Source organism: Anthonomus grandis, chromosome 13, assembly GCF_022605725.1.
Source record: "Anthonomus grandis grandis chromosome 13, icAntGran1.3, whole genome shotgun sequence".
Classification (NCBI taxonomy): domain Eukaryota; kingdom Metazoa; phylum Arthropoda; class Insecta; order Coleoptera; family Curculionidae; genus Anthonomus; species Anthonomus grandis.
Genome location: NC_065558.1, coordinates 4058292 through 4085681, shown reverse-complemented (window position 1 = coordinate 4085681; position 27390 = coordinate 4058292). Strand labels below are relative to the sequence as shown.

General features: G+C 28.5%; 1 protein-coding gene across 1 annotated transcript; it reads right to left on the bottom strand.

Moving 5' to 3' along the window:
• Positions 1–896: 896 nt before the first annotated feature.
• Positions 897–14135, bottom strand: LOC126743965 (glutamate receptor ionotropic, kainate 2-like). The gene is made up of 17 exons (XM_050451256.1): positions 13934–14135; positions 13739–13873; positions 13494–13687; positions 13269–13435; positions 13076–13220; positions 12883–13020; positions 7543–7704; positions 7090–7304; positions 2758–2935; positions 2619–2703; positions 2422–2563; positions 2232–2369; positions 2019–2179; positions 1677–1949; positions 1505–1623; positions 1308–1451; positions 897–1256 (listed from the first exon to the last, which is right to left on the bottom strand). The coding sequence occupies exons 1-17, from the start codon at positions 14016–14018 to the stop codon at positions 1008–1010; spliced, it is 2730 nt and encodes a 909-aa protein (XP_050307213.1). The 5' UTR covers positions 14019–14135; the 3' UTR covers positions 897–1007.
• Positions 14136–27390: the final 13255 nt, after the last annotated feature.

The window sequence follows — 27390 nt, the reverse complement described above, 5'->3', positions numbered from 1 at the left end:
TAATTAATTTCTATAAAAAAAAGACTTTAGGCAGAAGATCAATAAAATTAGTCAATATATTTAAAAATCCCGCCTAAAATAGCGAGCTTTTGCGTAGCGCGCTACCTAGCATAAAAGGATGTAAGCCATTACTTCGTTCCAGATCGCCAGATGGCTCTAGGTGCGACAAAATAATGGTAATATGCGTTAAAAGGGAGAGTCCATTCTATTTATGTTTTTATTTATGATGTCGATCGATCAGTCAGTATTGTAGGATTGAAATTAAAAAAGGAATATGTTTTCTTGCTTTTGGACATTTTCACCGTAATTGTTCAACTAATTTCTAGATTAAAAATAGAGTTTTTTCAGGCTTTAGGAAAAAGATAATAAAACTAGATTAAAGAAAAATGCCTTAAAAAATTTTTTTATCATGAAGACTTGTCGTTAAATAATGGTTGTCGTAAATATTAAACCAATTTTCAATAAAAAAATAATATAAAACTTATCACATATCTATTTGTTAAACAGAAATGCGATTGATGGAACCAAATTTTCCACAATATAAGGGAATCCCCCTGTCATAAGCAACGACAATCCGACTTAATTGGGTCAGACGTGAGGAATATGCATAAATAGAGAGTTATCCTAAGTCCCTTGCTGCAATGAGAAATGGCGTCTCGATGTATATCAATATGCATGAGGATGGAGTACACTCGGAACTGTAAATTGCTACAATTGGAGTATCATAATTCCACATATTTACTGAATATTAGACAATGCTCTTCATTAAGGGGGATTCGGGCCAGATACGGACTCGGAACTGAGATTAAAGTGATTTGATTTTGATAATTGGTCATGATGTTATTAGGAAATCGTTTAATCGTAGTTGGGAATAAAGCACTTAATTACCATTGGAATAAAATAACACACCACATATATTTTTGTACAGGAAGCATGGATATTCAGGTATACTTCTGGAATGGACCTGTTGGGTTGATCAAGCAACTATAAGCTACTTTATTATCTAATTAGCTGCTACGCCTCTTAGATCCAGATTTTGGTGTAGGACTGCGTGCTGAATGCTCATCCACGTGAAGCATTGATACATTCAAAAACGATCCTAGTCCAGGTAAAATTCCCTTGTGAGACTTCGCGTCATCCTCCTTATCAGATTTCTCTGATGAAGCTTCTGAAATAACCGGTTTTGCTCTTTTGCGGGTTATAAATATGTTACAGGCAAACTTCAGTTCGATTTTGAGGGCCTCAGTGAACGTTATCTACAAATAGCAGGATTTAATGCTTTAGGACTTTGGAGAATCTAAGCTTACGTGCTCCTCCACAGAAATGTTGTAGCAATTCCATAAAAATTCCAATATTGCTATAAAAAATGCTAAGGCGATGCCCGCTCCAAGAACTATGAATACTCCTCCGACATTAACTAGAGCAAGAGCATCTGTATTAACAGGTTCTTGCTAAATAAAAAAATATAGTTAATAGACTCAATTTCTCACTTAAACATACTAACCACAGGGCATGGCTTTCCCTCCCTTTCAAGCTTCCACCATTTCTCCTTTAATTCAGTTAATTTCCCCACTTCGGCCAGCTTCAGGATCGCATTATTAATCTTATGCCTGTACTCTGCATCTACAATTATTATATCAATGAAAAAAAAACAGACTCATGGCATAATCTTGTACCCATAGGCATTCCGATTCCGTAAGACTTAGAATCCAGCAAGTTTCCGATTCTTCTTAACTTACACCTTCTCTCCATTTCATACTCGATACCGGTGGACTCCATAAAGTAAGCATACAGGCCATTTTTGGTACTCTCGACCCTTTCGACACCCTTGATGTTATCAGATTCAAAAACTGAAGGTTTTTCGTTCACCATGGTATTCCACATCCGTTGGTAGAGGGAGTTGTTGGAGTTTTTGAAGAACGTTGCTGTTGAACCACCCTGGACAAGACCTAAAAGAGTTAGAAAGGTGGAAGCAATGGAAAATATTAATATTACAGAAGGATGTGGTCATTATATACCATATTTTATTTTGTTCTGTACAGCCAACTCCTCCACTGAATCAATAGTGGCTTCCTGTTTTGACATAGTTAGGAAAGCAGCTAAATTTGCTGTATAAGAACTGGTGATTATAAGAGAAAAGAACCACCAGCTAGCAGTGGCTATCCTAGTGCAGGTCCCTCCGGAAAAAAACTATTATAAGTACCATACAACAGTACTGAATTAAGTCGTACTTGGGCAATAAATCACATCCTTGAGTAGTAATGGATCCCAAAGTGAGCCAACAACAGTTTTTTAAGTCCCAAATATTTTCCAGTTCAGAGGGGTTTTGTTCGCATGGATGCGGGTTTTCCCAGTCTTCAGTAGAACACCTTTTAAGAACATGTTATAATTTATCTAATTTTTTTCAAAATAAAATAATACCTTGCTATAAGTACTAATACAAAAGACAAAATTAAGTATAAAAGTCCTATGTACAACCATACAACTGTGGATAATGGTCCCAAGAAACCATACAGATTGGCCTCTTCTGCTGTCTCAACAGTTGTATGTAATATTCCGATACCTTCAAAATTCCTAATTAATTAAATTGTATTATAAAAATTTTAAACAATTGCTACCTAAAGACATAAAAGGCAAACTAAAGTCGATCACCTCCCTCCTTTGGGGTGTAATGGTGAAATCACATATAGCCAAGTCAGCTCTCTAAAACAAAATCATACATATGATAAATCATTAAAAAAATTATTTAACATTTACTCGATCTATAAGATCTTGTTGCAAATTTCCATAAGCATTATCCTTAGTAATTTGGAATTCGAATGTAATGTTCATCTCCTTAGCAATTTCCGATATCAAATCCATGGAATATCCGTAATACCTCGCGTTGCCTGTTGCCTCTGGGTCTTTGCTTTGATACAGATACGGACCTCCGAGTCTACAAATAATATTTAACTAATCGGGAATCGGTTTAATTAATTAGTGTTTAGTTAAAAATTAATTGGAACTTGCATGTTCAATATATGACCCACTAGTAACATTTTTACCAACCCCTAGTTACTTCCTTCATACATTTGAAATTATGTTTAATGTATGACCCACTAGTAACTTTTTTACGAACCCCTAGTTTCTTTTTTCACATCTTTTTATATTTTAATAATAAAATCTCTGTATAGTAGCTGCATCTGCAGAAACTAATATGTAATAAAGGAACAGAACTAAGAAAACACAAATAAATAAAAATGTAGAGGAATTAGAAATAAGATGAGATAAGTGAAAAAGGACGATATGGATGAAAAGGAAGGCTGGATAGTTTTTTGACTTGGATCATTGAATGAAATTTAATTAAAAAAGGATAATCATTCCTAAATATTGATGTAAAAAAAGGACAGAAGCAACATTTTTGTGCAAATAAAAAAAAATCAAAGTGAGAACTGAAATTTTTTAGTGAAATAATATGGTAAGTTAAATACAGGGTCAGTTAAATCAATTGGATCAATGACTCAAAGTTTAAGAGGGTATGGTCTGAATACTGATGCAAAAGAAGAAGAAGGAAATAAAACAATATGTAAATGAAGGAGAAGAATATTCTAAAAATAAAGATCATTATGTGAATAAACCAAGTAATTACATGAAACAACGAAAACTCCCTACGTAATCAGAAAGAGGTAAGATAAATTGAAAGAAGGAGGACAAAAAAGAACATAATTCTTATGGGAATAAATATGAAAATGAAGAGGAAAAAAATTTTAAAAATTATTAAAATATAAATTTATATTTAAAATATAAATATTTTGACAAAATATTTAAATTAAGTGGTAAGTTTTAAGAGGTCAAAGTCTAGGCAGATATAGCCTTAATAACCTCAAAAAACAGAAAAATAAAAAAATGAAAATTACGATGTAACTTAAGATAAAGACGCAGAATCAGAAGGAGAAAAAGATAATGACCACGAAACCAAATAATTATGAATTAAAAATAGGTCGAATAGATTTTATATAAATATTAATTAAATAGAAAGAAAGGAAAAATATCTATAAGATTAAGATGGATAAAGAAGAGTGTGATATAGATAAAAGGGTTGGATTGGGTTGACTATAAAATAAAGAGAATAATACAAAAATTAAAAGAGAAAATAAAAGATATATAAGGATGAAATTTGGTAGTGTTTTTAATTAAATTTGATGACTGGATGATAAAATTAGGGATAAATAATGACAAATAGAATTGAAGAAATAAATAGAAATATTACAAAGAAAAATACAATTATATTAAATAAGGTAGAAGGAAAGAAAACAATATATAATGCAAATGAAGAAGCATTATTGCATTGATGCATAGTTTTAGTAAGAAATGAGATGATAAAAGTGTACGCATATATATTGATAAAGTAGAAAAAGAGAGAACATATTATGAAGAAGAACCAAAAAATGACAAAGCAGAACATTAGACCATAAGAAAAAAAGAATATGATTAAGTAACGATAAAGCAAAAGCAGAAGGAGTAAATTATGATGCAAATGAAGTAAAAGAAATTAAAAAAATAAATGTTGGGAAAATAATACGTAAAGAACATAAAAAAAGAGAAACATTGAAATTAAATTTAATTATTAATATTTTCAGTGTGAAAAATTTTATGCAGGAAAAAAAGTTGAGAAAACTGAATTTTAGTAGTGTTCTTGTGACAAAAATACAATTTAAAAAATCTGAAATTAAACGACCTAGTAATATCAATAAATTAAGGTTGAATAGAAAAAGAATACAAATAGTAAAGGCTGAAAGATCATAAGACCTAAATAAAGAAAAAAAGGAGAAAAAAATATCATGCAAATGAAGGACGGAAGAAAATGAATATGGATAAAAAACATGAAAATTCAAGGGATGATTGAATGTTTTTTTTTTTTAAAAGTAAGAGAAATATAATAATAATAATGAAGTAGAAGGAGATGAAAACTAATTATAATATAAAGTCCAAGGAGATATAGCCTTAATTACCTCAATGAGTAGAAAGATGCGAAAATAAAAATTATGATGCAACTAAAGATAAAAAAGCAGGAAGAATTAAAGGGTGATCGTGAAAACGAATAATTATCATCTAAAAGTAGATTGTATAAAGTTTATGAGTGAAATAACTGATCATGACCCGAAAACTGATAAAGCAGATAAAAAAAAAATTATTACATGATAATGTCCAACAAAAAAATAGCCTTAATAACCTCAACATATAAAAATTAAAATTATGATGCAACTGAAGATAAAAAACCAGAAATAGAATAAGAAGAAGAGGAAGACAACGATCGTCAAAAAATTGTGAAAGAATGAAATGGATTATTAAATTTTTTACGTTTTATTCTTTTGTCTGAATAATGGTGGATAAGAAAAACAGAATAAAAAAATTAAGTAAATCAATAGGAAGAATAATTACGAAACTTATATAAAACAAAAGAAAATTATGTGAAGTTAAAGATCAGAAAAACGAACAATTATAAGTTAAAAGTTTATTGGATAATGCGTCTGAATGAAATAAAAGAAGTAATCTACTTATAACGTAAAATCCAAGGAGAATCTCAATGTCTTAATAACCTTAATAAACAAAATCATATAAAAATTATGATGCAACCAAAGATAAAGACGCAGAACAGGAAGGGAAAGAAGATGAAGGTAAAGAAATAGATAAAGATGAAGATGAAAAAAAAGAAGAAACAAATTATGATTTAAAAGTAGATCAATAGCAGTATCATAAATAATGATAAAATTGAAGAAGGAAACGTACCATAAGCTTATGATACAGAAGAGTTTGATGGATAAAAGGGTAGATTAAGTAATTTTGATATATAAATCAAATATTGAGATAAAATGGGAAATAAAAGATAAAAAAAATTATTTGTTACACAAAGAGTAAATTTGATAGTTTTTTTGTTCTTAAAGTGTGGATTTGAAATGAATTGGGTTACTGGATGATGAAATTCAAGCAGAAGCTAAATAATTTTAAATATAAACAAATACAAATATTACCAAAAAGAAGAACAATATATTAAATAAGGGTATCTACATTTATGTCTTTAAACTATTTAGTCACTATCCTTAATTTGATTGTTTCGTATTAACCTTAGTGACTCGATGGTTTATAAAAATGATAATGCAAAGAGAAAAAGATATTTAAAAAATGACAAAAATTGTGAGACTATAAGACCTAACTACCGAAATGAGGTAGAAAGAGGGAAAAAGAAGTATGCAAATGAAGAAGAAGAAAAAGAACCAAAAAAATACAAACACTATGAAAACGAATAGTTATTAGTTATTGGAAAAGATAAAAGTAGAAGGAGAAAATTATGATGCAAATGAATAAGAAAATAAAGAATTTTAAAGAATAAATTTTAGGAAAAAAATATGTAAAGGATAGGTTGATATTTTATTGCAAGATATAAGATGATATGAAAATATGATACGAATTAATGTAAAGAATATTAAACAGAGAAACCTGGGTATTAAATTAGATAGAATTTTTTAATGTAAAGAATTAACGAACAAAAAATAATTTAAAAAATCTAAAATTTAAAGACTTGATAACATCAATAAATTGAGATTAATTAAAAATTCTAAAATAAATATTAGAACATAGTATAAAAATTATATACTTAATTAATGGTAACAAAAGGGAAAGTAGTAAATTATGAGGAAGAAGAAGCAAAAAAAAATAAAAGAAAAACAAATATTTATACACAAATATGTAAAGGGTAGATTAATATTTATTGTACGGGACAGAAGAAAAGAAAAAAATATAAAAAGTGTATTAATATGAAAAAGTATTAAACAGAGAAGCATAAAGAAGATATAAAAAAAAACATGAGTTTTTCAGTGTTGGTTGGATATTTTTCAAATAGTATGTGAACATTTTAAAGTAAATATTTGAGAAGAGAAAACTAACTGAAGTTTGTCGTTTTTGTGTGAAAAATATAAGTTAAGATGTTGCTTTTCAAGTGCATTTAATATACTTGTTTACAGCCCAGAGACTTCTGTAATTTTTTGAAAAATTCTGTAGATCTAAAAAAAGCATACATCTCTAATAAAACACTCATTCTTTTTATCGTACCTGGATGTAACAATAAAATTATGATTTTGCAACCTCTTCTGAATATCAGCCTCCCTCTGGGTGGCATTCCTCTTTAAAACCACCTTTTCCGGATCATTACTGTCCCACGTTCCAATAGGCTCCTCCCTATTAAATATTTCAATTATCTCCAACTCGAACCCCTCCCTTTTGCCATTGGGGAGACTTATTTGCCCCGTAATACCCTCCACCGTGGCCTTAAATAAATTTCGTGTAAAATTAACAACCGAACGCGTTAAATATCCACAAACAACAAAACTAGACAACAGTTTTCCATTAACTAATTTGAATTTATCCCGTGTTGAAAACGGCACCAAAAAAAAAAACATGCAAAATTACAAACATTAAAAAAAAATGGCGAGTCGCGTTTTAACAAAAAACAACGAAAAAACTGGGGCATTATAAAACACTGGTAATGAATTATTAAAAGCTTACCTCCTGCAGCGCTGACACCAAGCCATATTTATCGCTGTATTTTTCAGGAGCGTTACAAAATAATGGTTCATAAACAATTTCCCCGTCAGCATGTGTTGATTTAATGGCATTAAGAGATTCTGCTAACAGAAGCATCGCGTCATGCATAAGGGCCGTTTTTACCTGCAAGGAATAAATTCATAGAAAGTGTGTTTTTTTGTGGTGTTGTTTTTCAAGCACAGGTTCATTTAAAAAATGTTGCAAAATGTGAGCCAAAGTACCTATCACAGAGGAAGCAGAAGAAGAAGAAGAAAGTGAGTTATTTTTTAAGTTTCTTTGTTCCGCTTATTTATAGATACGATATTTTTTAACCTAATTATTTTATTAAGTGTTTTATTTTTGTCATTTTTAACAATCTTTGTTATATAGACAGCTAAGGCGCTTTTAAGTCGAAAGTTACTGAAGCGAAACTACTCGAGTTGTTTCAAAACATTTCGAATGCTACTGACTATTATTGACTATTTTAGAAATAAGCCAGAGGTAACGCCCAAGGTTCAGTTTATTTTTTTAAATAATTCATTGATGCATTCAAGAGGCCGGAAAAATTGAGCATCTTTTTTTATACAAATATTACAGCTTTTGGGGCATTTATTATGTACTTCATTTTTTGTTTATTTTTGTATGACCGTATTAAGTAAATATTTTTAAATTGCTATTTATTTTGAATTAAAATTTTTTGATATTTTCTGTTTTGAGCAAAAGCCATTAATATATTTTAAAAAGTATCTGTTTAATTTATTAACAGATACTATTTAATTTATTTATTTTCTTTTTGTCAAAATTATACGAGACGAATAAAGAATTATTTAAAAAATCAAAAAATTATTATTGTTTAATTTAGTAAAACTCAATTAATGGCTAAAACATCACCGTTTATTTAGAAAAAACGACAAAAGCAAACAGAAGGTATATATATAACTTTTAATATTTTGCGTCTAAACCGTGCGTCGGACGAACATTTGACGAAAGGTAAAAAAGCTTCAAAATTAAGGTAGGTAATACTCTATAAGCAGCAGAAGTTATTTGTACAAAGTACAACAAAAATTAACAATATTAATTAATAGACAACCCATCTTTTTCAAATCTGGGCATTAATTAAAGATGTCAAAAAGCGACAATTTATGTAGCAATTCTCTTAAAAATCATGTGTGGACGAAGTCCAGAAACATCAACAAGAAGACATACTACTCAATTTGGGATATCACGAAGGTTTTTTCAGTGAACTTTGGCTACGTCGCATATGTTTCCCTACAAAATCCAACTAGTGCAAGAAATAAAGCCGGCTGACTACCAACTACTATTAGATTATGCTAATGCGTTGCAACAAAAAATAGTTTCATTCCCGATTTCACTGGCAATTTGAGTAATGAAGCTCGTTTTCATTTAAATGAATTTGTAAACAAGCAAAAAGCAACATCTGGATTAATGAACTACAAAGGATCTAAGAGCATTGCATCTGTGAATGCTGCATTGTCGAAGTATCATTGGGCCATATTTCATCGAAAATGAAGTCGGTGCTGCCGATACCATCAATGTTACATGTTGAGTAATTTTTTGAGACCAGTTATGACAAACTATCTTTATAAGTGGTTTCAACAAGATAGTGCGACGCCCCATACTGCACGGGACACAATGGTTCTGTTACTGAGAGATCTTCCGCAAACATATTATTTCGTCAAGGTGCGATTTTAATTGGCCGCCGCGTTTACCGGATTTGACTGCTCCAGACTTTTTTTGTTTGGGGCTATTTAAAAGAAAGACATAAATATCAATAAGCCAGAGACTGTCCCTAAACTGGAAACCAAAAAAGTCTTGCAACATGTGTTGAAAATAGCACGACGAGTCATTTTTTACGTTTAGGTTGACAATATTCTCCAAGTTTATGCTTTATTTTAAAATTGTATTCATAGGTATATAAAATAGTGGCAAAGCGTTCAAACCATAACGCTTATTATGCGTCACCCTGTATATTGTAATAATTTAATCTGAATGTAATTTAAAAAATTTTTTAAAGCTCTTATAGCACTAAATTAATATTTTGTAAATTTAATTCTCAAGATATATACATAATTTTTTTGTCCCTGGATATTTTTTAAATTATTCATAATTTTAATTTTTTTTGTGTAAAATTTGTCTTTTCCTTGAAACCTTGTTTATTTTACATATTTTGTAACTTCCGTTTTGCCTGTTTTTACAAAAAAAAATATTTTTTTATATTTGAAAATCTGTTTTAAGACAAATAAAGTCAGTCTCTTAAAAAATAAAATTTTGAGGTAAATCTATAAGGTAATAATTGAATCTGATGTAATATTACAATTCTTTAAAGTTTTATTAGCATTAAATTATTATTTTTTAATATTTATTTCTTAGTGATGGATTAACAATTTATCTTTTTTATCCCTGGATGTTTCTTTACATAAAACTTAACTTTCCAAAAACAAATTTTAATTTCTATTAATTGATTATGACTTAGAAATATTCACTTATGTTTTTTGCCTTAAATTTGATTACAAAAAAATTAATTTCTTAGCTACTTAAGAAAGGTACAAAAATAGTGATGCCCTAAATTTTAATAATTATTTTCTATTAGCAATATTTGCAAACCCAATTTTGAACTAATTTAAAAAAATCTAGATCTAATATTTATTTATAAAATAATAATAATCTAAAACTTAATAATAAGGAAGATGTTTTCTCAAAAGAAAAATACCTTTAGAGACTATAATTAAAAAAGCTTGTTCTTCCAGGAAGTTGAATATGATTTTTTTTAATTAAATTCTTATTCCTTAATTCTTTTTTTTTCGTTTTAAAATTCTAGTACTTGTTTAAAGTCTAATAAATATTGTTTTAAAAAATAAAAATTAAATTTTTAATATTTCTTTGAGCCAGTAAAAATAATTTTTGCAAATCCAAGTTATGCTATATTTTTTTATTTCTAAAATTTACAAAGTAGTTTTCCTTATAAGAATTTCTAACTTTTTGTTAAGTTTATTGTATTTGAAATTCTATTTTTAAGCAATTAAAGTCTTTTTATTAAAAAATGCTTTAGCTTATTTTTTAATTTTCTATAATATAATAACTCAATATGATGTAAATATAAATAAGTAAAGCTTTAGCTGCATTGAATTATTATTTTTCATTAAAATTATTTATTAGTTATATATTATATTAAATGATATGAAATTACTTATGTTTACTAATATAAGCATAATCTAAATGAATCTGATGACCTAAACTACATATTAATTTTTTGTACAATTTTATAAGCTCTGGTAATTGTTCCTAATTATTAACATATTTATCAGACTTTTCTCCTTTTTTGTAAACTTTCGAAAATTTAAACCCTATACCAAACATACAGTGAATATTCTTATAAATCCTCTCTAAATCTCTAAATTAATTTTATATTTTTTTAGATAATTTATATATTTATATATTTAGTACAAAAATTTAAAATATACGCGAAAAAATAACTAACTAGCTTCCCTATAAGGAAAAAGGCTACTACAGCAGGTACTCCTTAATAAAATATTGAGGTTAACTACCCATGGATACTAATAGGTATTGCGTATAACTTTAAAATAAACCTAAATGAACAGAGTTGGAACTAGTACATAATAATGAATTACAAATCGAATACTAGGTATTATATTTTGACAGTGATTAGCTATTTTTAAGCATCAGGAACTTGTTGACAAATTCCTGATGTTTAATCCGGAAACTTCTCGAAATAATTCTAAATGAACCTCTTCCAAATGCCACTAGTTGCCCTTTAAATACTGCTAAGCACCATCCTATTACTCATATTACTTCTATACCCATCATATATGCTGGAATGACCTAAAACTTTAATTAGAAGAGATCAAGTTTTCTATTTTGTCTTTTATATAATAATAATAAATAAATGATAGGAGATCGATTCTCTTATATTATGGAGGCTCTTTAGGACCAAGTTTATCAGCAATAATTGACAAGATAATAGGAGGTTCTTCAGGAATAGAACCCTTAGAAGGTTTAGTAGTTGATCGTGAAATTATTGGATCAATATTACCCGTCAAAATTTTAATATTTTGGCTGAGTTATTCTGTCCAAAATTTTAAACAAAAATAGAAAAATGCTGCATTTCGATAGCAAAAAATTCCTGTAAACGAGTAAAAAAAAATCAACCAATAATTTTGAGTGCAACATGTTTTTATAATAAACAAAATATTCGACTTCATGTTTTATTATTAAACTGCCTATAGAGTATACAATACATGTTACAAAAAGCATAGCTATCAAAATTGTCGTTACTTGCAAAATACAATAAAAAAGATTAGGCGTTAAAAAACTTGTTTTTAAGTTATTATCAAGAAAAAGGTTACATAACAACTCTCTGATAGCGATATTAATAAAATCGGTTAATAAAGTTAATTTGCTTACTAGGTTCTAAACAAGTTATTAATTGAATTAGTCCAAAAATTAACGGTGGAATCAAACAAAAAGCGATTGCACAACTTAGAACCATAAAAACGAAAAAAAAAACATTAAACTAACAGTGAAAAAAACACTTTATTTAAATTAACAATAAAATTTCTCGTCAAATATTTGTCGTAAATTAATGGGACAAGTTTCATGTTCAACACCAAACGCTAATGACCAACATTTTTTCGCAACATATACTGTGCACTTTGTAGGGACAGTTTAATAATAAAAATTACAAAACTGAATTTTTTGTTTAGTGCACACACATGTTCCACTCGAAATTTTTGGATGCATTGTTTTTAATTCTATTACGGGAATTCTTTGCCGTCGAAATACAGTTAAATCACACCTTTGCCATGTTTTCCATAGTAATATGATAGATTTAGTGGACTATTTACACTTTTCTAGCCTTAATAAATTATGAAAGAATACTTTTCATCTTAAATACTAAACGAATTTTCATAGATAATTAGGCATAATCTAATTGGACTTGACAGTAATTTCTTTAAGTTATATAAATAAATACAATTATTTTGAGTATTTCAAGCTGATTTCTACAGTTAAAAGATAAATATTCTTTTTCAGATTTGCTTCGTGAAACACATTTCAACAATTAGACTTGTTGAACTCACTCAAAAGACTGCAAACACGGCAAATCTTCTCTCCGCCCCATCCCTTACTACAATAACTTTCATAATACACCGGATTAAAATTTGCATCCGAAAGAAAACATCCCGACTTAGCCTGGTATATCTGACACGTTCCCCGGCACAAACTCCAAGCGAAAACACACATATGCACAAGCCAGATAATATTGTAAACTTATCGCAAACTTACAGAAATTTGGTTTGGATCGATGTTTGGATAATATTTCCTTGTGTGCCTCTGTACCCCACTCGTGAACGGATTAAATAGACGAACTGTTGTTAAGTTAGTTTTCGAGTTAAGAGCGGTAAAGTTTAATGTGTGCGCGTCCTTAAAGATATAATTTTTAATTAATTTATATAATGTACAAAAGGACAAATTTTACCAATGACGTCAAGAAAAAATTTGTGTTAATATCGTCCAGTAGTTTAACGTCTTTTGCTTGCTGTAAGACTTCTATAGTGCGTTCGATGCTGCAGTCCAATAGCACGGAATATATTGGCAAATGTCTTATTTCCTTGAAAATTGGCCTAAAATATTTAATAAGTAAATATTTTAAAATTCATAATTTTAATAACCTGCTATCTGCTTCATGAAGTTTCCTTAAAATAACAGAGTTTCTCTTAGCATCCTTATTGTATTGCTGCAATTTAATTACGTCCTGTAGCCTTATTAGGGATTCCTCGTTTTCATATACTATGGCAAAAGTGGACCAGCTTAGACTCTTTACAATAGCACCATAAGCCTTGAAATATATTTTTTTCATATTATAATAAATTCCGCATTTAATAAATCCATCTTACAAGAGCAAGCATACTAGTATCAGGATACACACTAAAACTATTAGGAATATCCGTAAATTCCCTTGGAATCCATTGGGTGTTTATATAAGGAATTCCCAAGAATGACGAAGTAGATTTGAGTAAATTATCAGTCTTTCCTTTAGTGTGGCCAATAATGGCTGTCAAGCCATTTTCTAAGGCAGCCTTATCACATACTAAAATTAAGCACTTTTTAAGCTTATTATAATATACCCTAAAATACTTACTGCTATGCAAAGCATCTAAAATATCATCTGGAACCATAATTGTTGCTGCAGATATGTGAAGATAATCTTTGGAAGCGCTACCTGATATTGTATCTATATTAAAATTTTCCAGATCCCCTTCGTGCAAGCATATGCCTAGAATACATAATCTGTTTAAGAAGTTTATTATTATTTTATATAACCTAAGCTGTTTACCTATATTAACAATTGTTTGCGTAAATCCGGAATTTGGCAAGAGGGTGAAGAACACAAAAATGAAACGATTTGCACACGAAAACATAATGAATTTTGACTATTTCAAACTTGCGACCGATTAAATATTTTGTGCTAGAGTCTCTCATTAAAAATGTGAAATATTTTAGGTTTCCTGGACCTGGTGCATAGCCAATAATTATAATATGTCGCCTGCGGCTTATAAAAATAACCCCAGACGGTCATACGGTTAATGAGGTTTGGTTAATTATAGTTGGTGGCAGGTAGCGTTAAGTTTTCATTATTACGAGGGTGAAGTGATGAGAAAGCATCATGTTCTTAAGGCTGTATATTACTGAAGAAATAAAACTTATGTAGCATAAGAAATGTAACCAACTAAAATTAGAAAACAAATTTCTTATGTCTAAGTACGTACATGTCTAAATAAAAGATAGTCATATTGTAAAAAAAATATTTTTTAAATAACTAAACAGTAAACGTTTGTATTAAAAAAATACAGCTTAGGTAAAAAACGGAGGATTTTCCAGTCAAGTCATGCATAACTTAATTGTGTTTTAATAGTCATAAAGTCACTGGTCTTAAATATATTTAAGATAAGGTCAGAGAATTATACGTCTTTTTTTACCTAAATTAGGCATCATTCTTTCTAATCCAACACTTATGTATTTAACAACTTCATTAAACTTCTTATGTATTCACTAATAAAAAAAAATAGAAAAACAACACTACATGCTACACTACTAAGTTCAGGTTCTTTGGCTTTGATGCTTTTGGTTCTAGCTTCACTAACGTTTAGTTAATTCTTTATTAATTTTTAAATAAATTATTATAAATAATAAAAAAAATCATTTTATGCATAATCTAACTGGATTTGATAGCCGTTTATCTAAGCCGTTGTTCTGCTCAAGGACAGTTCATTTGGATTTTTAAAAAAATGCAAAGATAAGCATCAAGTAAGTGATTTTTCATGTGTTTTAAACTCCCAGAATAGTTTCTTAATTTTTCAGGTGTCTGAGGTTATTCCTAAAACTTTTTAAGGTATTTAGTTATTGGCTCTTAGTTTTACTCTTTTTAAATTTTATTATATAACTTCCAGGTAATTTGGGCTATTTTTTATATTTTTCCGGGTAATTGAAGTAATTTTTTATATGTTTCAAGTTCCTAGATTAAATCTTTATTCGTTTTAGGGAATTTTTATAATTTTTTATTTTTTTTTACATAATTCAAGTGATTTCTTATGTGTTTTAAAGTCCTGGAGAGCTGTTTCATTTTTCCATACATGTGAAGTGATTTTTTTTTAATATCAAGCTTATTAAATAATTTTATGTTTTTCAATTAATTGGGGTTGTTTCATGCTTACAATTCCAACAAATAAAATTATATTTAAACAAGAAAATAAAACTAAAAATTTCTACATAATTTATATATATTTTTGTTCCATAATATAGTCGTAGTAGCCATAATGTTAGACGTATTTCTTGAACTTAAGGTATTTTGTCATTATATTTTTTCCTATTTTTACTTAATACTTAAATTAAACAATCTAGTGTTGTTGTCAACCTGCTTATATTTTAGTATTATTTGTTCCATATTTAAACGTTTTACATAGAATTTTGTTTTTCGGTCAGAATTTAGGTGTTATTTCTTTAATAATTTCATTTTGGTTTGGTCAATAATTTCTAAAACTATTACATTATTTATACAACTTAATTTATAGAATATTTTTAGATCACTATTTTTTATTTATATAAAAATTAATAAAAAATATATATTTCCAACAGATAAGTCTTCCAATAATAGAAAATGCAAAAAAAATAAAGAAAATTTAAGTTATAACAATATACAAATAGCATTTTTTTTACAAAATATTTCTTTAAAAAAAATGCCATTTGGGTAAAAAACGAAATATTTTCCAAAGTTATATAGTGACAAATTAAAATTCAATTAACAGGTCTCAAGTATATTGAATATAAAGTCAGAGAATAACACGCGTTTCGCCTGTACTAGGCATCATCAGAGCTTCTTGTTTATTCACTAATAAAAACAATAACAAAAAAATAGCACTCTATGTTACAAGTCCAGATTAAAAATTTAACGTTAATAATATGGGACAAAAAGTTGACTACTTCTTCGAGGTTATTTGAATTTGCTGCTTATTATTTTAGCCTTACTAATTAATTTATCTTTAGTAATTCTTAAATTAATTATTATAATTATGTGTTAGAAAAATTTGCCATTTTATGCATAATTTAAGTGGATTTATTAGACGTTTTTTGAAACTATTATTCTGGTAAGGACAGTTTATTGGGACTTAAAGTAAGGATCCAGTAAGTGATTTTTTATGTGTCTTAGAATAATTATTTATTTGTTCCAGGGAGTTTTATTACTTTTTAATTTAACATAAACTTTAAATTAACTTCCAGGTATTTAAAGCCATTATTTTTATAGGTTTTTAGAGATATTTACTAATTAATTATTCCAGGCAAATTGCTTGTATTTTTCGGGCACTGACAATCGTTTTTCATATCTTTTAATATGTCAAATATGTAAAGTATAATTTTCTAAAAAAATTATTGTTCCTAATATTTTAAAAATTATTTTGATTTTGATAAGTATTTAAGATCTTAAATGAGGAGCGAAAAAAGAAGATGAAAGTAAAGCGTCCTAAGGCGATTTAATTTTGTTATAAGAAGAAAATTATTTTAATCTCAGTTATTTATATAGTGCATGTAAATAAATGTCGATTTTGATTTTTGAATAAGTAAAGTTTAAATAGATTTGAAGAAAGGTTTCCAAAAGGTCGTGTGTAAAACAGGCTTATATCTCTTTAATTTTAGGTGGGGATTTTCAGGTTATTTAGTTTTTAAAAAGGTAAAAAAGCCTTAAATACCATAGAAATAATGTTGATTTCTTCCAGGCAGTCAAATATGTAATATTTTGTATTTTTCAGGGAATTTAATTTTTTAGGTTAAAATTATCTTAAGCTAAAAACTGCGTGGATTTTGAATAAATAAAATTTTAATTGATTAAAAAAAACTAAAAGTAAGAACTATGGCTTTAAATCCTAAAATATCAACTATCGCAAAAGGAAATTAAAATTTTATAAATCATTTAATTATAGTTAATTTTTTTAAATTCCTAACTAATAATTATTAAGAAGTCAGATTCAGATTAAAAAATTTTTGTTTTGACAAGTTTTTTCTAATTTTTTTTTTTAAATTCATCTGAAGCAAAAAACACTTTTTTTAATTATTTTATGAAAAAACAAACTATTTTTGTATACAGTATAAATGCATTGCAAAACCGAAAAAATAAAAGAAAATAATTTGACCCTTAAATAAAAAACAAGGACTTTTATTTTTAATATCTTCCACTGCTCTATAAAAATATTATTTTAATAATATATTCTTCGGAAAAAACCTAAAGAAAGAATAATTTTGTGGTAAAATTAAAACGACCTGGAACACAAAGAGCTATTTCCTTTTAGAAGCAAAAAAAAATGTCTGTATGTTTTTGGCAATAAATTTCATTAAAATTCATCATCCTGGAAAAGTAGACATAATTTAAGATGCCTGGAAAAGAGTCTTTTAATTACTTAAGAACGTTCGAAAAAGTCTCATATTACCATTTTCTTAATACCAAAATAACTTGTTTTATTAAAATGAAAATTCATAAAAAAACTTAAGAGATATTAAACGAACCTTTAAGGTATATAATTTTTTTTTTGGTTGAAGCTTTTTTTGCGTGCAAAATTATTTGAAACACCTTAAAAGTTTATATATGAATTACCTTAATAAAATAAAAAAAAACCTTTTAAGATGATTAAATTTTGGTTACAACTTGTCATTTTAATCTTATTTTTTTTTAATTTAAATATCTTTAGACATGAAATTAATTTCAATTATATAATAATTAAATGAAAAATTAAGCAAAGCAAAGAAATATTCATTTTATCTGCAAAGAAACTACTTCTTTGCTTTCAATAATAATTCAATATCCTAGAAAAATTAAGATATATATTTAAATGCCTAAAGAAAAAATCAAAAATCCTTTGTTTAATTTTCAGTAAATTAGTTAATTTTTCTTTAAAAAAAAATTCCAGCTAACCCTCGTAGCAAAAAAAAACTATTTTCGCCAATTCGTTAACAGACAGTATGTAATTTGTTTTCAGCCTAGTTGGTATCTAAAAATAATTGTTAATTTTTTTATAATCCTTTTTCTACTATGCAAGGTTATTCTCCGGGAGTTGCATCGATAGATTGTAGAGAAACTATAAAGTAGATAAATACAACTAAAATAGGTTGATAGTTATAGTATATTTGGTTATATCGGACATAGATCTCGTTCATTTAAATATTTTAAAATAAACCATGCATATCTTGTTTCTGTAAAAAAAATAATTCAAAACCTAAGAATACTGACACAAAATTTTATTTGATACAAAAATTTGTGATCCAATAAATTTTTGATTGTTTAATCTTTGAGAACTACTATTATACACCTTATCCCTCTATATTTAATTCCGGAAATACGAGATGTATAAATCGCATTTTACCTAAATTATTAAAATATAAACCTTTTACTTGTTCTTTAAATTATTCTAAGTCTGTATATTATTTAGGAATAAAAAAAAAATCATATAAGCATTTCTTTACAAAAAAAAAACAGTTAAGGTAAAAAACCAAATATTTTGCAAAACTATGCATAACCTAATTGGATCCGATGCCTAATTCTTCTAAGCTTCATTCTATTATATGATATCTACATATCTGATACAGAAGACCCGATTTGAAGAATCAGGTTCCAAATACCAACCTAGTGACCAAGATTCCAGTTCCAACAAAACAATTGAACTCTTATGACCAAAAGAAGAGGATTTCGATTTTTTTTTAAGAAAAACTCAGGATCAGCAGGAGACGAATATACTAGTTTTTAAGGTAAAATAATTGCTGTCAAAACTATTCAAGGAAATTTCAAGGAACCTTAAGAAGACTAAAGATCTAATGGCATAACCTCAGCCGCCTGGAAGAAATAATTCATTTTATTCTTCCTGGCAGTTAAAAAACCTTAAAAGATTTCTTCTTAATATAAGTTCAACTGCCTGGAAGAAATGATGAACTGTGTGTGAGAAAAAAAGAAAGAGAATGATGAATGAAGAAAGGAAACAAGAAGAAACAGAAGGAGAAGAAAAATAGAGGTTTTGTTAATTTTAAACTGACTAGACGAAATTACAAATTATTCAAAAGTGAAAAATAACCGATTTGCAGATATCAAAAATGATATAAGCAGTCAAAAATAAAAAGAGAAAAAGGTTTAATTGGATTTGGCCACTAAAGTGCCATATTAAGGTTACTGAAGAACGTCAAAAAACTATAATGAATGAGTTCTATTGTTTAGCATCATTTGACCTTCAAAATTCATATATTTGTTTTTTAATAGAATTTTCTCTCGTTTATTCTATAAATAGTCGAAATTAGGTATTAAAGTTAAGGTATGCAAAGTTTTATTAAAAAATGTATTTTAAATTTCTGATAGTATAACTCAAAAACTTTAATAAGATTATTGGAGGTACTCTACCGGTAGATTAAAAGCTCAAATTAAAAATGTTTTAGTATTTTCAAAACGGTATAGCTTTAGTCATAACAATCTTATTTTTCATCATATCATTCTCAAAAATATATCGGGTAATAAAAATTATCCAAAAAATTATCTTTAAAAAACTTTAATGATTTACATCTGAAGCCCAAAAAGTTTTAAAAAACTATAGATTCTATCGTATGCTATATACTAGATATGTATTTTAAACTAATAAATCTTAATAATTATTGATTAATTGTTGATAAGTACTAGGTATATCCATTTTAGCACCCTAAAGATGGCTAAATATAGGCCAAAATGTTTTAAATATGGATACAAAAAATCCTAGTACCTTTATCTAATTTAAAACTGAAGAACTAGTCCATTCTTGCAGTGGGGTTAATAATTCAATGCGTAAATGAAATGGTAGTTTTCTGGTCATTCTTTACAAAATTTATTTAAAAATCATCAATCCATGTTTTGAATATAGAACATGTCCATCATCAGGGATTATAAGATATAGAATCAAACTTATTTTTAGGACACATATATTTTAACAACCATAACTTCGATCCTCTTTTAGACATTAATTATTTAGGTCTCTGTCATAAAAGTAATAAACTAGATTTACTATAAATTTTAAAGATAATTAAGGCTATACAGAATAATGGTATTACATGTGTCAATGATCAAATAAATCATTTGTGCATACATTTTTTTAATTCATTGAGTTTTTATGCTAATTTATAATGCCTTTTTATTCTCTAATATTAAACACATTTATGATTTATTTATAAGTTGCATTTCCAGTACTGCCATATGTAGACAACATTAAAATCTAATTTTGCAAATTAAGGATACCATACACCAAGTAAGGCGCACGCCATCATTTTGAAAGGATGAGTGCGTTTGCTGGGTAGATTTTTGTAATTTACATCGTTCTTTTATGTTCTTCCGTTTAAGGACCTATTGTTTTAATTATGTAACTTTCAATTTTTTGAAAACACAAGTTTTCTCCTATTCACATGTATTTTAATGCGTTGATATTATTACAATTTTTTAAATAGTATAGGGTTCTATCTGTATTATTTATCTTACTTATATTGTTGTTATTTATTCATTGCTTAAATTAATACAACTGTCATAAATTTAACAAATACTATATTTTATTTTTGTATGCAACTTTATAAAAACGTAATCATTGTTAACCTAACCAAGAAGTGTAAAATCCCTTTCTATAAAGTCACATATCAGTCGTTGTACGTGACAGTGTTGTCGAATTTCATGGATACTACACTATCAACATCTCTTATTTTGTACTAAGTAAGAGTTACATTTAGAATTGTACCAAAAACGCTTTATGCGAGGCCAGAGGCTTCAGAGTCTGCAGAGTCTTCATTGATATTAAAGAAAAATGAGATAATTTTAATAGTTGTGTGGTACGTAAGCCTTAGATATGCACAAGGTTGTTTTAATACAAATTTTCAAATAGTATAGGGTTCCATCAACATTTTTTATCCTTTACTACCGGAAGATTTTGTTTTAAAATTGCACAAAAAGCACTCTGTATATAATCTATGGCAATGCATAATCTTGTTTTAGTACAAATTTTCAAATGGTGCAAGGTTGTATTATAATATTTACTAGCCCAGGGTTTACTTTTAGAATTGTACTAGAAACGCTTTGCATGTTATCTTTGGCAAAGCATTATCTTATTTTAGTACAAGTTTTTAAATAGTAGAAGGTTTTATCAACATCTTTTATCTTTTACTAGCCGAGGGACTAGTTTTAGAATTGTACTAAAAGCGCTTTTTGCGTGGCCATATGGTACAATAGCACAAAAGAATTTGTTGAAAAATTAGTAATGGTAAGTTTTATGCCTTCAACGTCCATTTATTTGTTAATTCCTTGCAAGCATTTTATCGTTTTTGTAGATGTCATTTTTGTTTATTTTTATTCACTTTAACTATTTAACTTTATCGAAGGCACTAGACGTATGAGTTTCACAAAACCCCATAACCGTGTAAGTAATTTTCATCATTTTTATAATTTAACAGCTTAACAAAAAAAATATTTTTAATATATAATTTATAATCCTAATGATAAACATGTTCTATGTCCGAAAAATGAAAATTTAGTGCAGGAGAACCGGAAAACTTTCATTTGCCCAATTAAAAAAAAACACATGATTTAAAACGATAATTTAAAATTTGTTAGTAAACTACTTAAGAGCCTACACCTTGTTGCGTACCTTCATCGGGTTTTAATTAAATCACCCCCATAACTGCGAGTTTCAAAGCGTTGACAACACTCTGAAAGCGAATTCGTCTCGCCTTTACGAGATAAAGGTGGAAATTTTAATGTTATTTCACGTATAACTTTATTTAGTATTCAGGCTCGCGCTCTTTTAGCGAATTTCATAATTATACACGTACTTGTTTGTTCATAGAAATTGGCAAATATTATCCGGGTTGAATAATAATTTCCGGGGAAAAGTTTTGTTTTTGAACGAATAATTGGTTAATTGAAATTAAAATTCACGTCCCTTGAATACCTAAGAGGCTTTTTTAGTATAATTACGCTAATACCGCTTAATCTAATATTGCTTCAAATAAAGGAAAATAATTGGAAACTCAACCCCAACAATAGGGGATAAGGGTGCTTCGCAGTGAATAAATATCAGTAACGTTACCCTTATTTAGAGCTCCTATATGGCTTTATCGAGTCGAATGGCTTAACCTATCGCATTGTTAATTCAATTCTGGCCTCATCCATTCATCCGTATGGAAAATATTATTCAAATCGTCCGACGCTTTTTTCTTTTTTTAATAAAACCCTTTTGTGAGAACGAGGGTCGCGCTTCGAGTTTGTAAAACTTAAAGCTCTAAAACAGTATGACGCTTTTTGAGACCGTACGGGCCGAAATAGCGGAGTTACATCTGTATTAATACATTCAGGCACGCCCCGGACATTGTTAGCAAACACGCTTCGATAATTCAACTTTGCTTCGAAGTTTTAATGTATGCAGATTACCTTTGCGTAGACTGTTGGAATTTTACTACAGAGCGATTTAACGAGAGAATTTTTAAATAGTCTGACATTTTATGTATTGACTAAAGTGGAGCAGAGGATCAAAATATTGTTGTAAAAAATTAAAATAACCGGCTGATTTTTGACGAGGTTTGAATTATGGCGGCAAACGCTATCTACGCCATCTATGTTCACCTTTCACGAAGAGAGACAAAGATGGAAAATAATCGGATATTTTATTAGCGCACAGTTGCGCGTCTCTTTGGTTGTCTCTGGACCAATACTAAGCCGCCGCATCGTCTAGGACACAATTAATTATTGCCACGCACATTTTTTTTATCTCCACTCATACGCGCCGTCCTCAAATGATGACACTGTGCGCTAATGGGTTATACTTATATCTAGACATAGAGGTGCTAGATTATCAAAGACATATTTAAGCTTATTCGTCTCACTTGCTACGAAATCAGTCCACTTTTCCCTCCTGACATACCTACTAAATATTATCAAAACGCTTGATAATTTCATTCGTCCTTTTAACTCAAACATTATATGATTACCACATGTTGTCTCTCACCCTATAAATTGGCTTATGACATCGCGACACCCTAACGAAACTCCTTTATCTTTCCGTTTATATTTCTCTAAAGTCTGAGCTTAAAATTGATAAATGTTCCAAGAACAATGGTAAGACCTCCCTCCAGCGAGATTTCGGGCGATTTTCATTTAATAATTCCGTGACTGAGACCACGGTACACGTTCGATGATATATTTCGCATTCGGGATCTTGCAACAGTTAAGTCGCTTTGTTTGGGGGTTGCGGTATGGTTTCTACGACGTTTAATTAACAAACACTGTATGGAATTATTTGAAAATTCTCCCCGTCGATCGGCTTAAATAGTACGCTAGTATCAAGTATCAAGAATTAACAAAGCGGTATTCTCTGGAAACGCATTAACCACTGTGGGGTTTTTAAGTTTAGGGGTTTTTGTTGGTTATTTTGGGACTAGTAAGTATTTTTATATTTCGCAATTTTTGTAAAGAAATTTTAAGACAACCTAACCAGTAAGTAGACAAGGGCACTACAACCAAATATTTTATTTTTATTTAAGTGCCTTAAACAACTCCATATATCATAGTTTTCTCATTAAATTTAAAACACTTTAAAAATTGATAAGTGGTGCGAGTACAATTTTTTATTACAAAATTAGGTTACAAATTATTCAAAATATTAATACAAAATTGTACTAAAAATACTCTTGTGCGTGGCCAGAGGCCTCGTACCACTAAGCAATTTTTTAAGTATTTTAAATGAAATATAAAAATTGTGATAATTGGAAAAATTGCTTGGTGATGCGAGGCCTCTGGCCACGCATAAAGGCTTTTTTAGTACAATTTTTAATAAAGAATTGGGTTACAAATTGTGCAAATTATAAATAGAAATTTAGACTAGGAACACCACATTTGCTACCACCAAGCAATTTTCCCATTTATCACAATTTATACATTTAGATTAAAACGCTAATAATAGATGTACCGAATATACAATTTTTTCTATATTTACTTTTTTTTTGTTTTTTTTTTATTAAGTATAGTTATATGGTAAACAAATTCCTGTAGTCTAAACTCTGGCTTACTAAATAAATTATTTTATTATTTTTTCGTTTCCCACTTTCTTTCTTTATAAAATTGTACTTTTAAATATTCTTTTTCTTTTCGTTTTTTTTCCTTAAATTCCAAAAATTGTTCATATAAATATTTTTTTCATATAATCTAAATAATTTTCTTAGTATTCATCGTTTTTTTATTCTCTTCATATTAAGCTGAAATTCCCAAAATTAGCTATATTAATTTAAAAAAAGTTGACTTCGTTAAAAAAATTAGACAGAAATGTTAAATAAATCTTTTAAAAAAATGTGGTTCTAAAACCTACTAATTTCTTTTTAAAATTTAAAAACATTTTGTCTTTTACTGTAGCTGACTAACTATTTTTAGTTTTTTTTTGTTTTCTTAATTTCTACTTTACTAACCGTTTTTTTACTAGAAATTTAAACCGAAAAGTGCAAAAATAACATTTAAACGCTCCCATTCTCAACGGCTCTAAATAAAACTTAGCAAAACCGAGTTAAATTAACGTAACCACCCGAAACGTCCCAACTAGCCCATTCAGGTATTAAAACACCGTGGAGCTATTAAAGTTGAAAGTTGTCGTTGGTTTTCCTGGCGTTGGTGATCCTTTTTAGAACTCGCAATTTCTACATAATAATTTCAATTTTAATATTCATGAATTCGGAAAGTGGGCCGGATCGCCTAGAAATTTGTTTTGAAATTGAAGGCTTTAGAGTTAGGCACTCCGGTGCATAGTATAATGTAGTAATTTAAGTTAAATTTATAGGTCATATGGGTATGTGAGGGCTTTTAAGGTTGTATGTCTTTATTCTTTGTTTATACAGTCCTAGCTCACTGCATACGTACCAAAAGAACTCATACAGATACTGTACAATCAATAAGGTGTAATTCAAAGTTCCTTGTTTCTATACTTTTTAAAGATTAGCCCTCCATATTTTCTTTCCATGTGAGGGAATAGAAAACCTAGACTAGGCAGGCTTAGGTTTGTTAGGCCCTTCATTTGCTGACATTTAATTAAATTTTGGGAACTGATGAAATTATATTATGACGATATTTGGTTATTAACACATATTTGGGCTAACACATATTGCAAATTAATCCGTTTGACATAGCACCCTTTGATCCGTTATAATACGGGTGAGTAGATAATAATATGTTCGCAATTTCGCGTCAATAGCGTGTAGTTAATTGCACGATGCCAGATCATCTTAAGCACATTATTGGTATCAACACTATACCGATACGGATATTAATAAATTAACTATTTGTAGGGAAAATATTTTCGCTTAGCAGACCCCTCGTTGAATATTCCATATTATACACATAAAACGGAGCCTCGAGTTGAACTATAATTGACTCATATAAAAAGCGGTCGAACAATAGACCTCATAAAACTTTCAAGCAGGCAATTTAAAAGCCGGGGAAATGTCTCGAAAATGAAACAATGACAGCGTTTTCTATTTAACATTCATAATGGCTTTCTATAGCGGAGAGATGTCGTTAATAAACCTAAACAATAAGAGGAGCCTTAAATAGGCTACCCTTTATCTTCTGGTAAAAGTTTCGTAACTTAGCTGACGATGGTGGCGCGCTCTTGTTGAGGGTCGGAGATAAATTTCGTGATTGTTTTTTGAGGCATGGACACCGCGAGATAGCTCTTTTGTCACGTTTAAGAAAATGTGAGTCGAGTACGTAAAGGTAATGCAGCCAAAAAAGAAATATTTAGTATACTGTAAACAGTACAGTGAGCATTTATTTTAATTATTTAATTATAAAACATGTTTAAGAATTACAAGTTTAAAAAATTTTACACTTGAATCCAATAAAATTATTTAGAAAGACTTACTTACTTTAGAAAGTTTCAAAGTGGGAAAACTACGAATTCACTTAATTAAAGTTATATATATTATAGCCTCACAAGGTCAATTTTGGTGTTAAATATATCTTCAAAAAAGCTGTTGTTAATTTTAATAGTGCTATAGATCCTATAAATTTTCTTAGATCCCTGTATAACCTAAAGTTTTTGTCATTAATTTCTTTTATAAAAAGGCTAAATCTTTAATTTTTGTTACAATACCAGCTGCTCTGGTGTAATATCACTCCTATGATTTCATTTAGACTACATGGAAAGTTGTAACTCTTATATTTATTGAGGCTTCGTAAGTTGAAAGTTCTGTAGCTCCTATAGAAATTTTGAAATGCCTTCCACCCTTTCATATAGTTAAACTTCAAAAAAATTGTTTTAATAAAGGATCCATTGAAGACGCAAAATTAGTAAAAATGAATAACATGGAAGGAAAAATAAGAATTAATTTAACTCCATGGGATAATGAAAGTGGACATTAAAAATAAGTATAATTATATCAGTGTATGCAAAAAACACACAACTACCTTTAGTGATATTACCTTAGTCTTGAGGATGCTTTGCGTGAAAGGCAAAACGCGACATCAATAAATTTTTAATTTTTTTATGAAATTTTTAATTTTTACAAAAGAAAAATTTTAAAAAAATCTAAAAAAGTAAACAATACAAAAATTAAACAGGAAAATTTAGAAGAAATAACAAACTAATATGAAAAAACGCAACCAAATTTTGCAAAAATGGCCGTAGAGTGACGCTTTTGATTGATGACTTTCTTTTTTTTTAATAAGAGATCTATCTATAGTCTATAATTACTAAAATTGAACAACGTGGAAGAAAAACACATTTAACTTCACTGCCTGGCATAATAAAAGTGAAGATTTAAAATAAGTATTATTACTCAGAATCACTACTTACTTTAAATCTATAACTTATTAAATAAACGTGATAAAAAAAGTAAACAATACAAAAATTAAACAGGAAAATCTAGAAGGAATAACAAACTAATACACAAAAACGTAATTAAATTTTGATGGAATGACCGTAAAGAGACGCTTTTGATCGAGGAAGATTAGCAATCAGCTATCATTAAGTTATTAGAACTACTTATTATTATTTTAAGGTTAAGAACGAACAAACATAAAAAAAGAAATTAAAAGAAATGTATAATTTAAAGATATATATTGTTTGTGAATTACAAAATTTTACAGCTAGGATGCTTTAAAGACAATATGCGTATATAGACCTTTTTTTATTTTTAAGGAAGAAATCATTAAAAAAAAAAGGTATTAATTAAAGCAAACAGTACAAAAATTTAACAGGAAAATTTAGAAGGAATAAC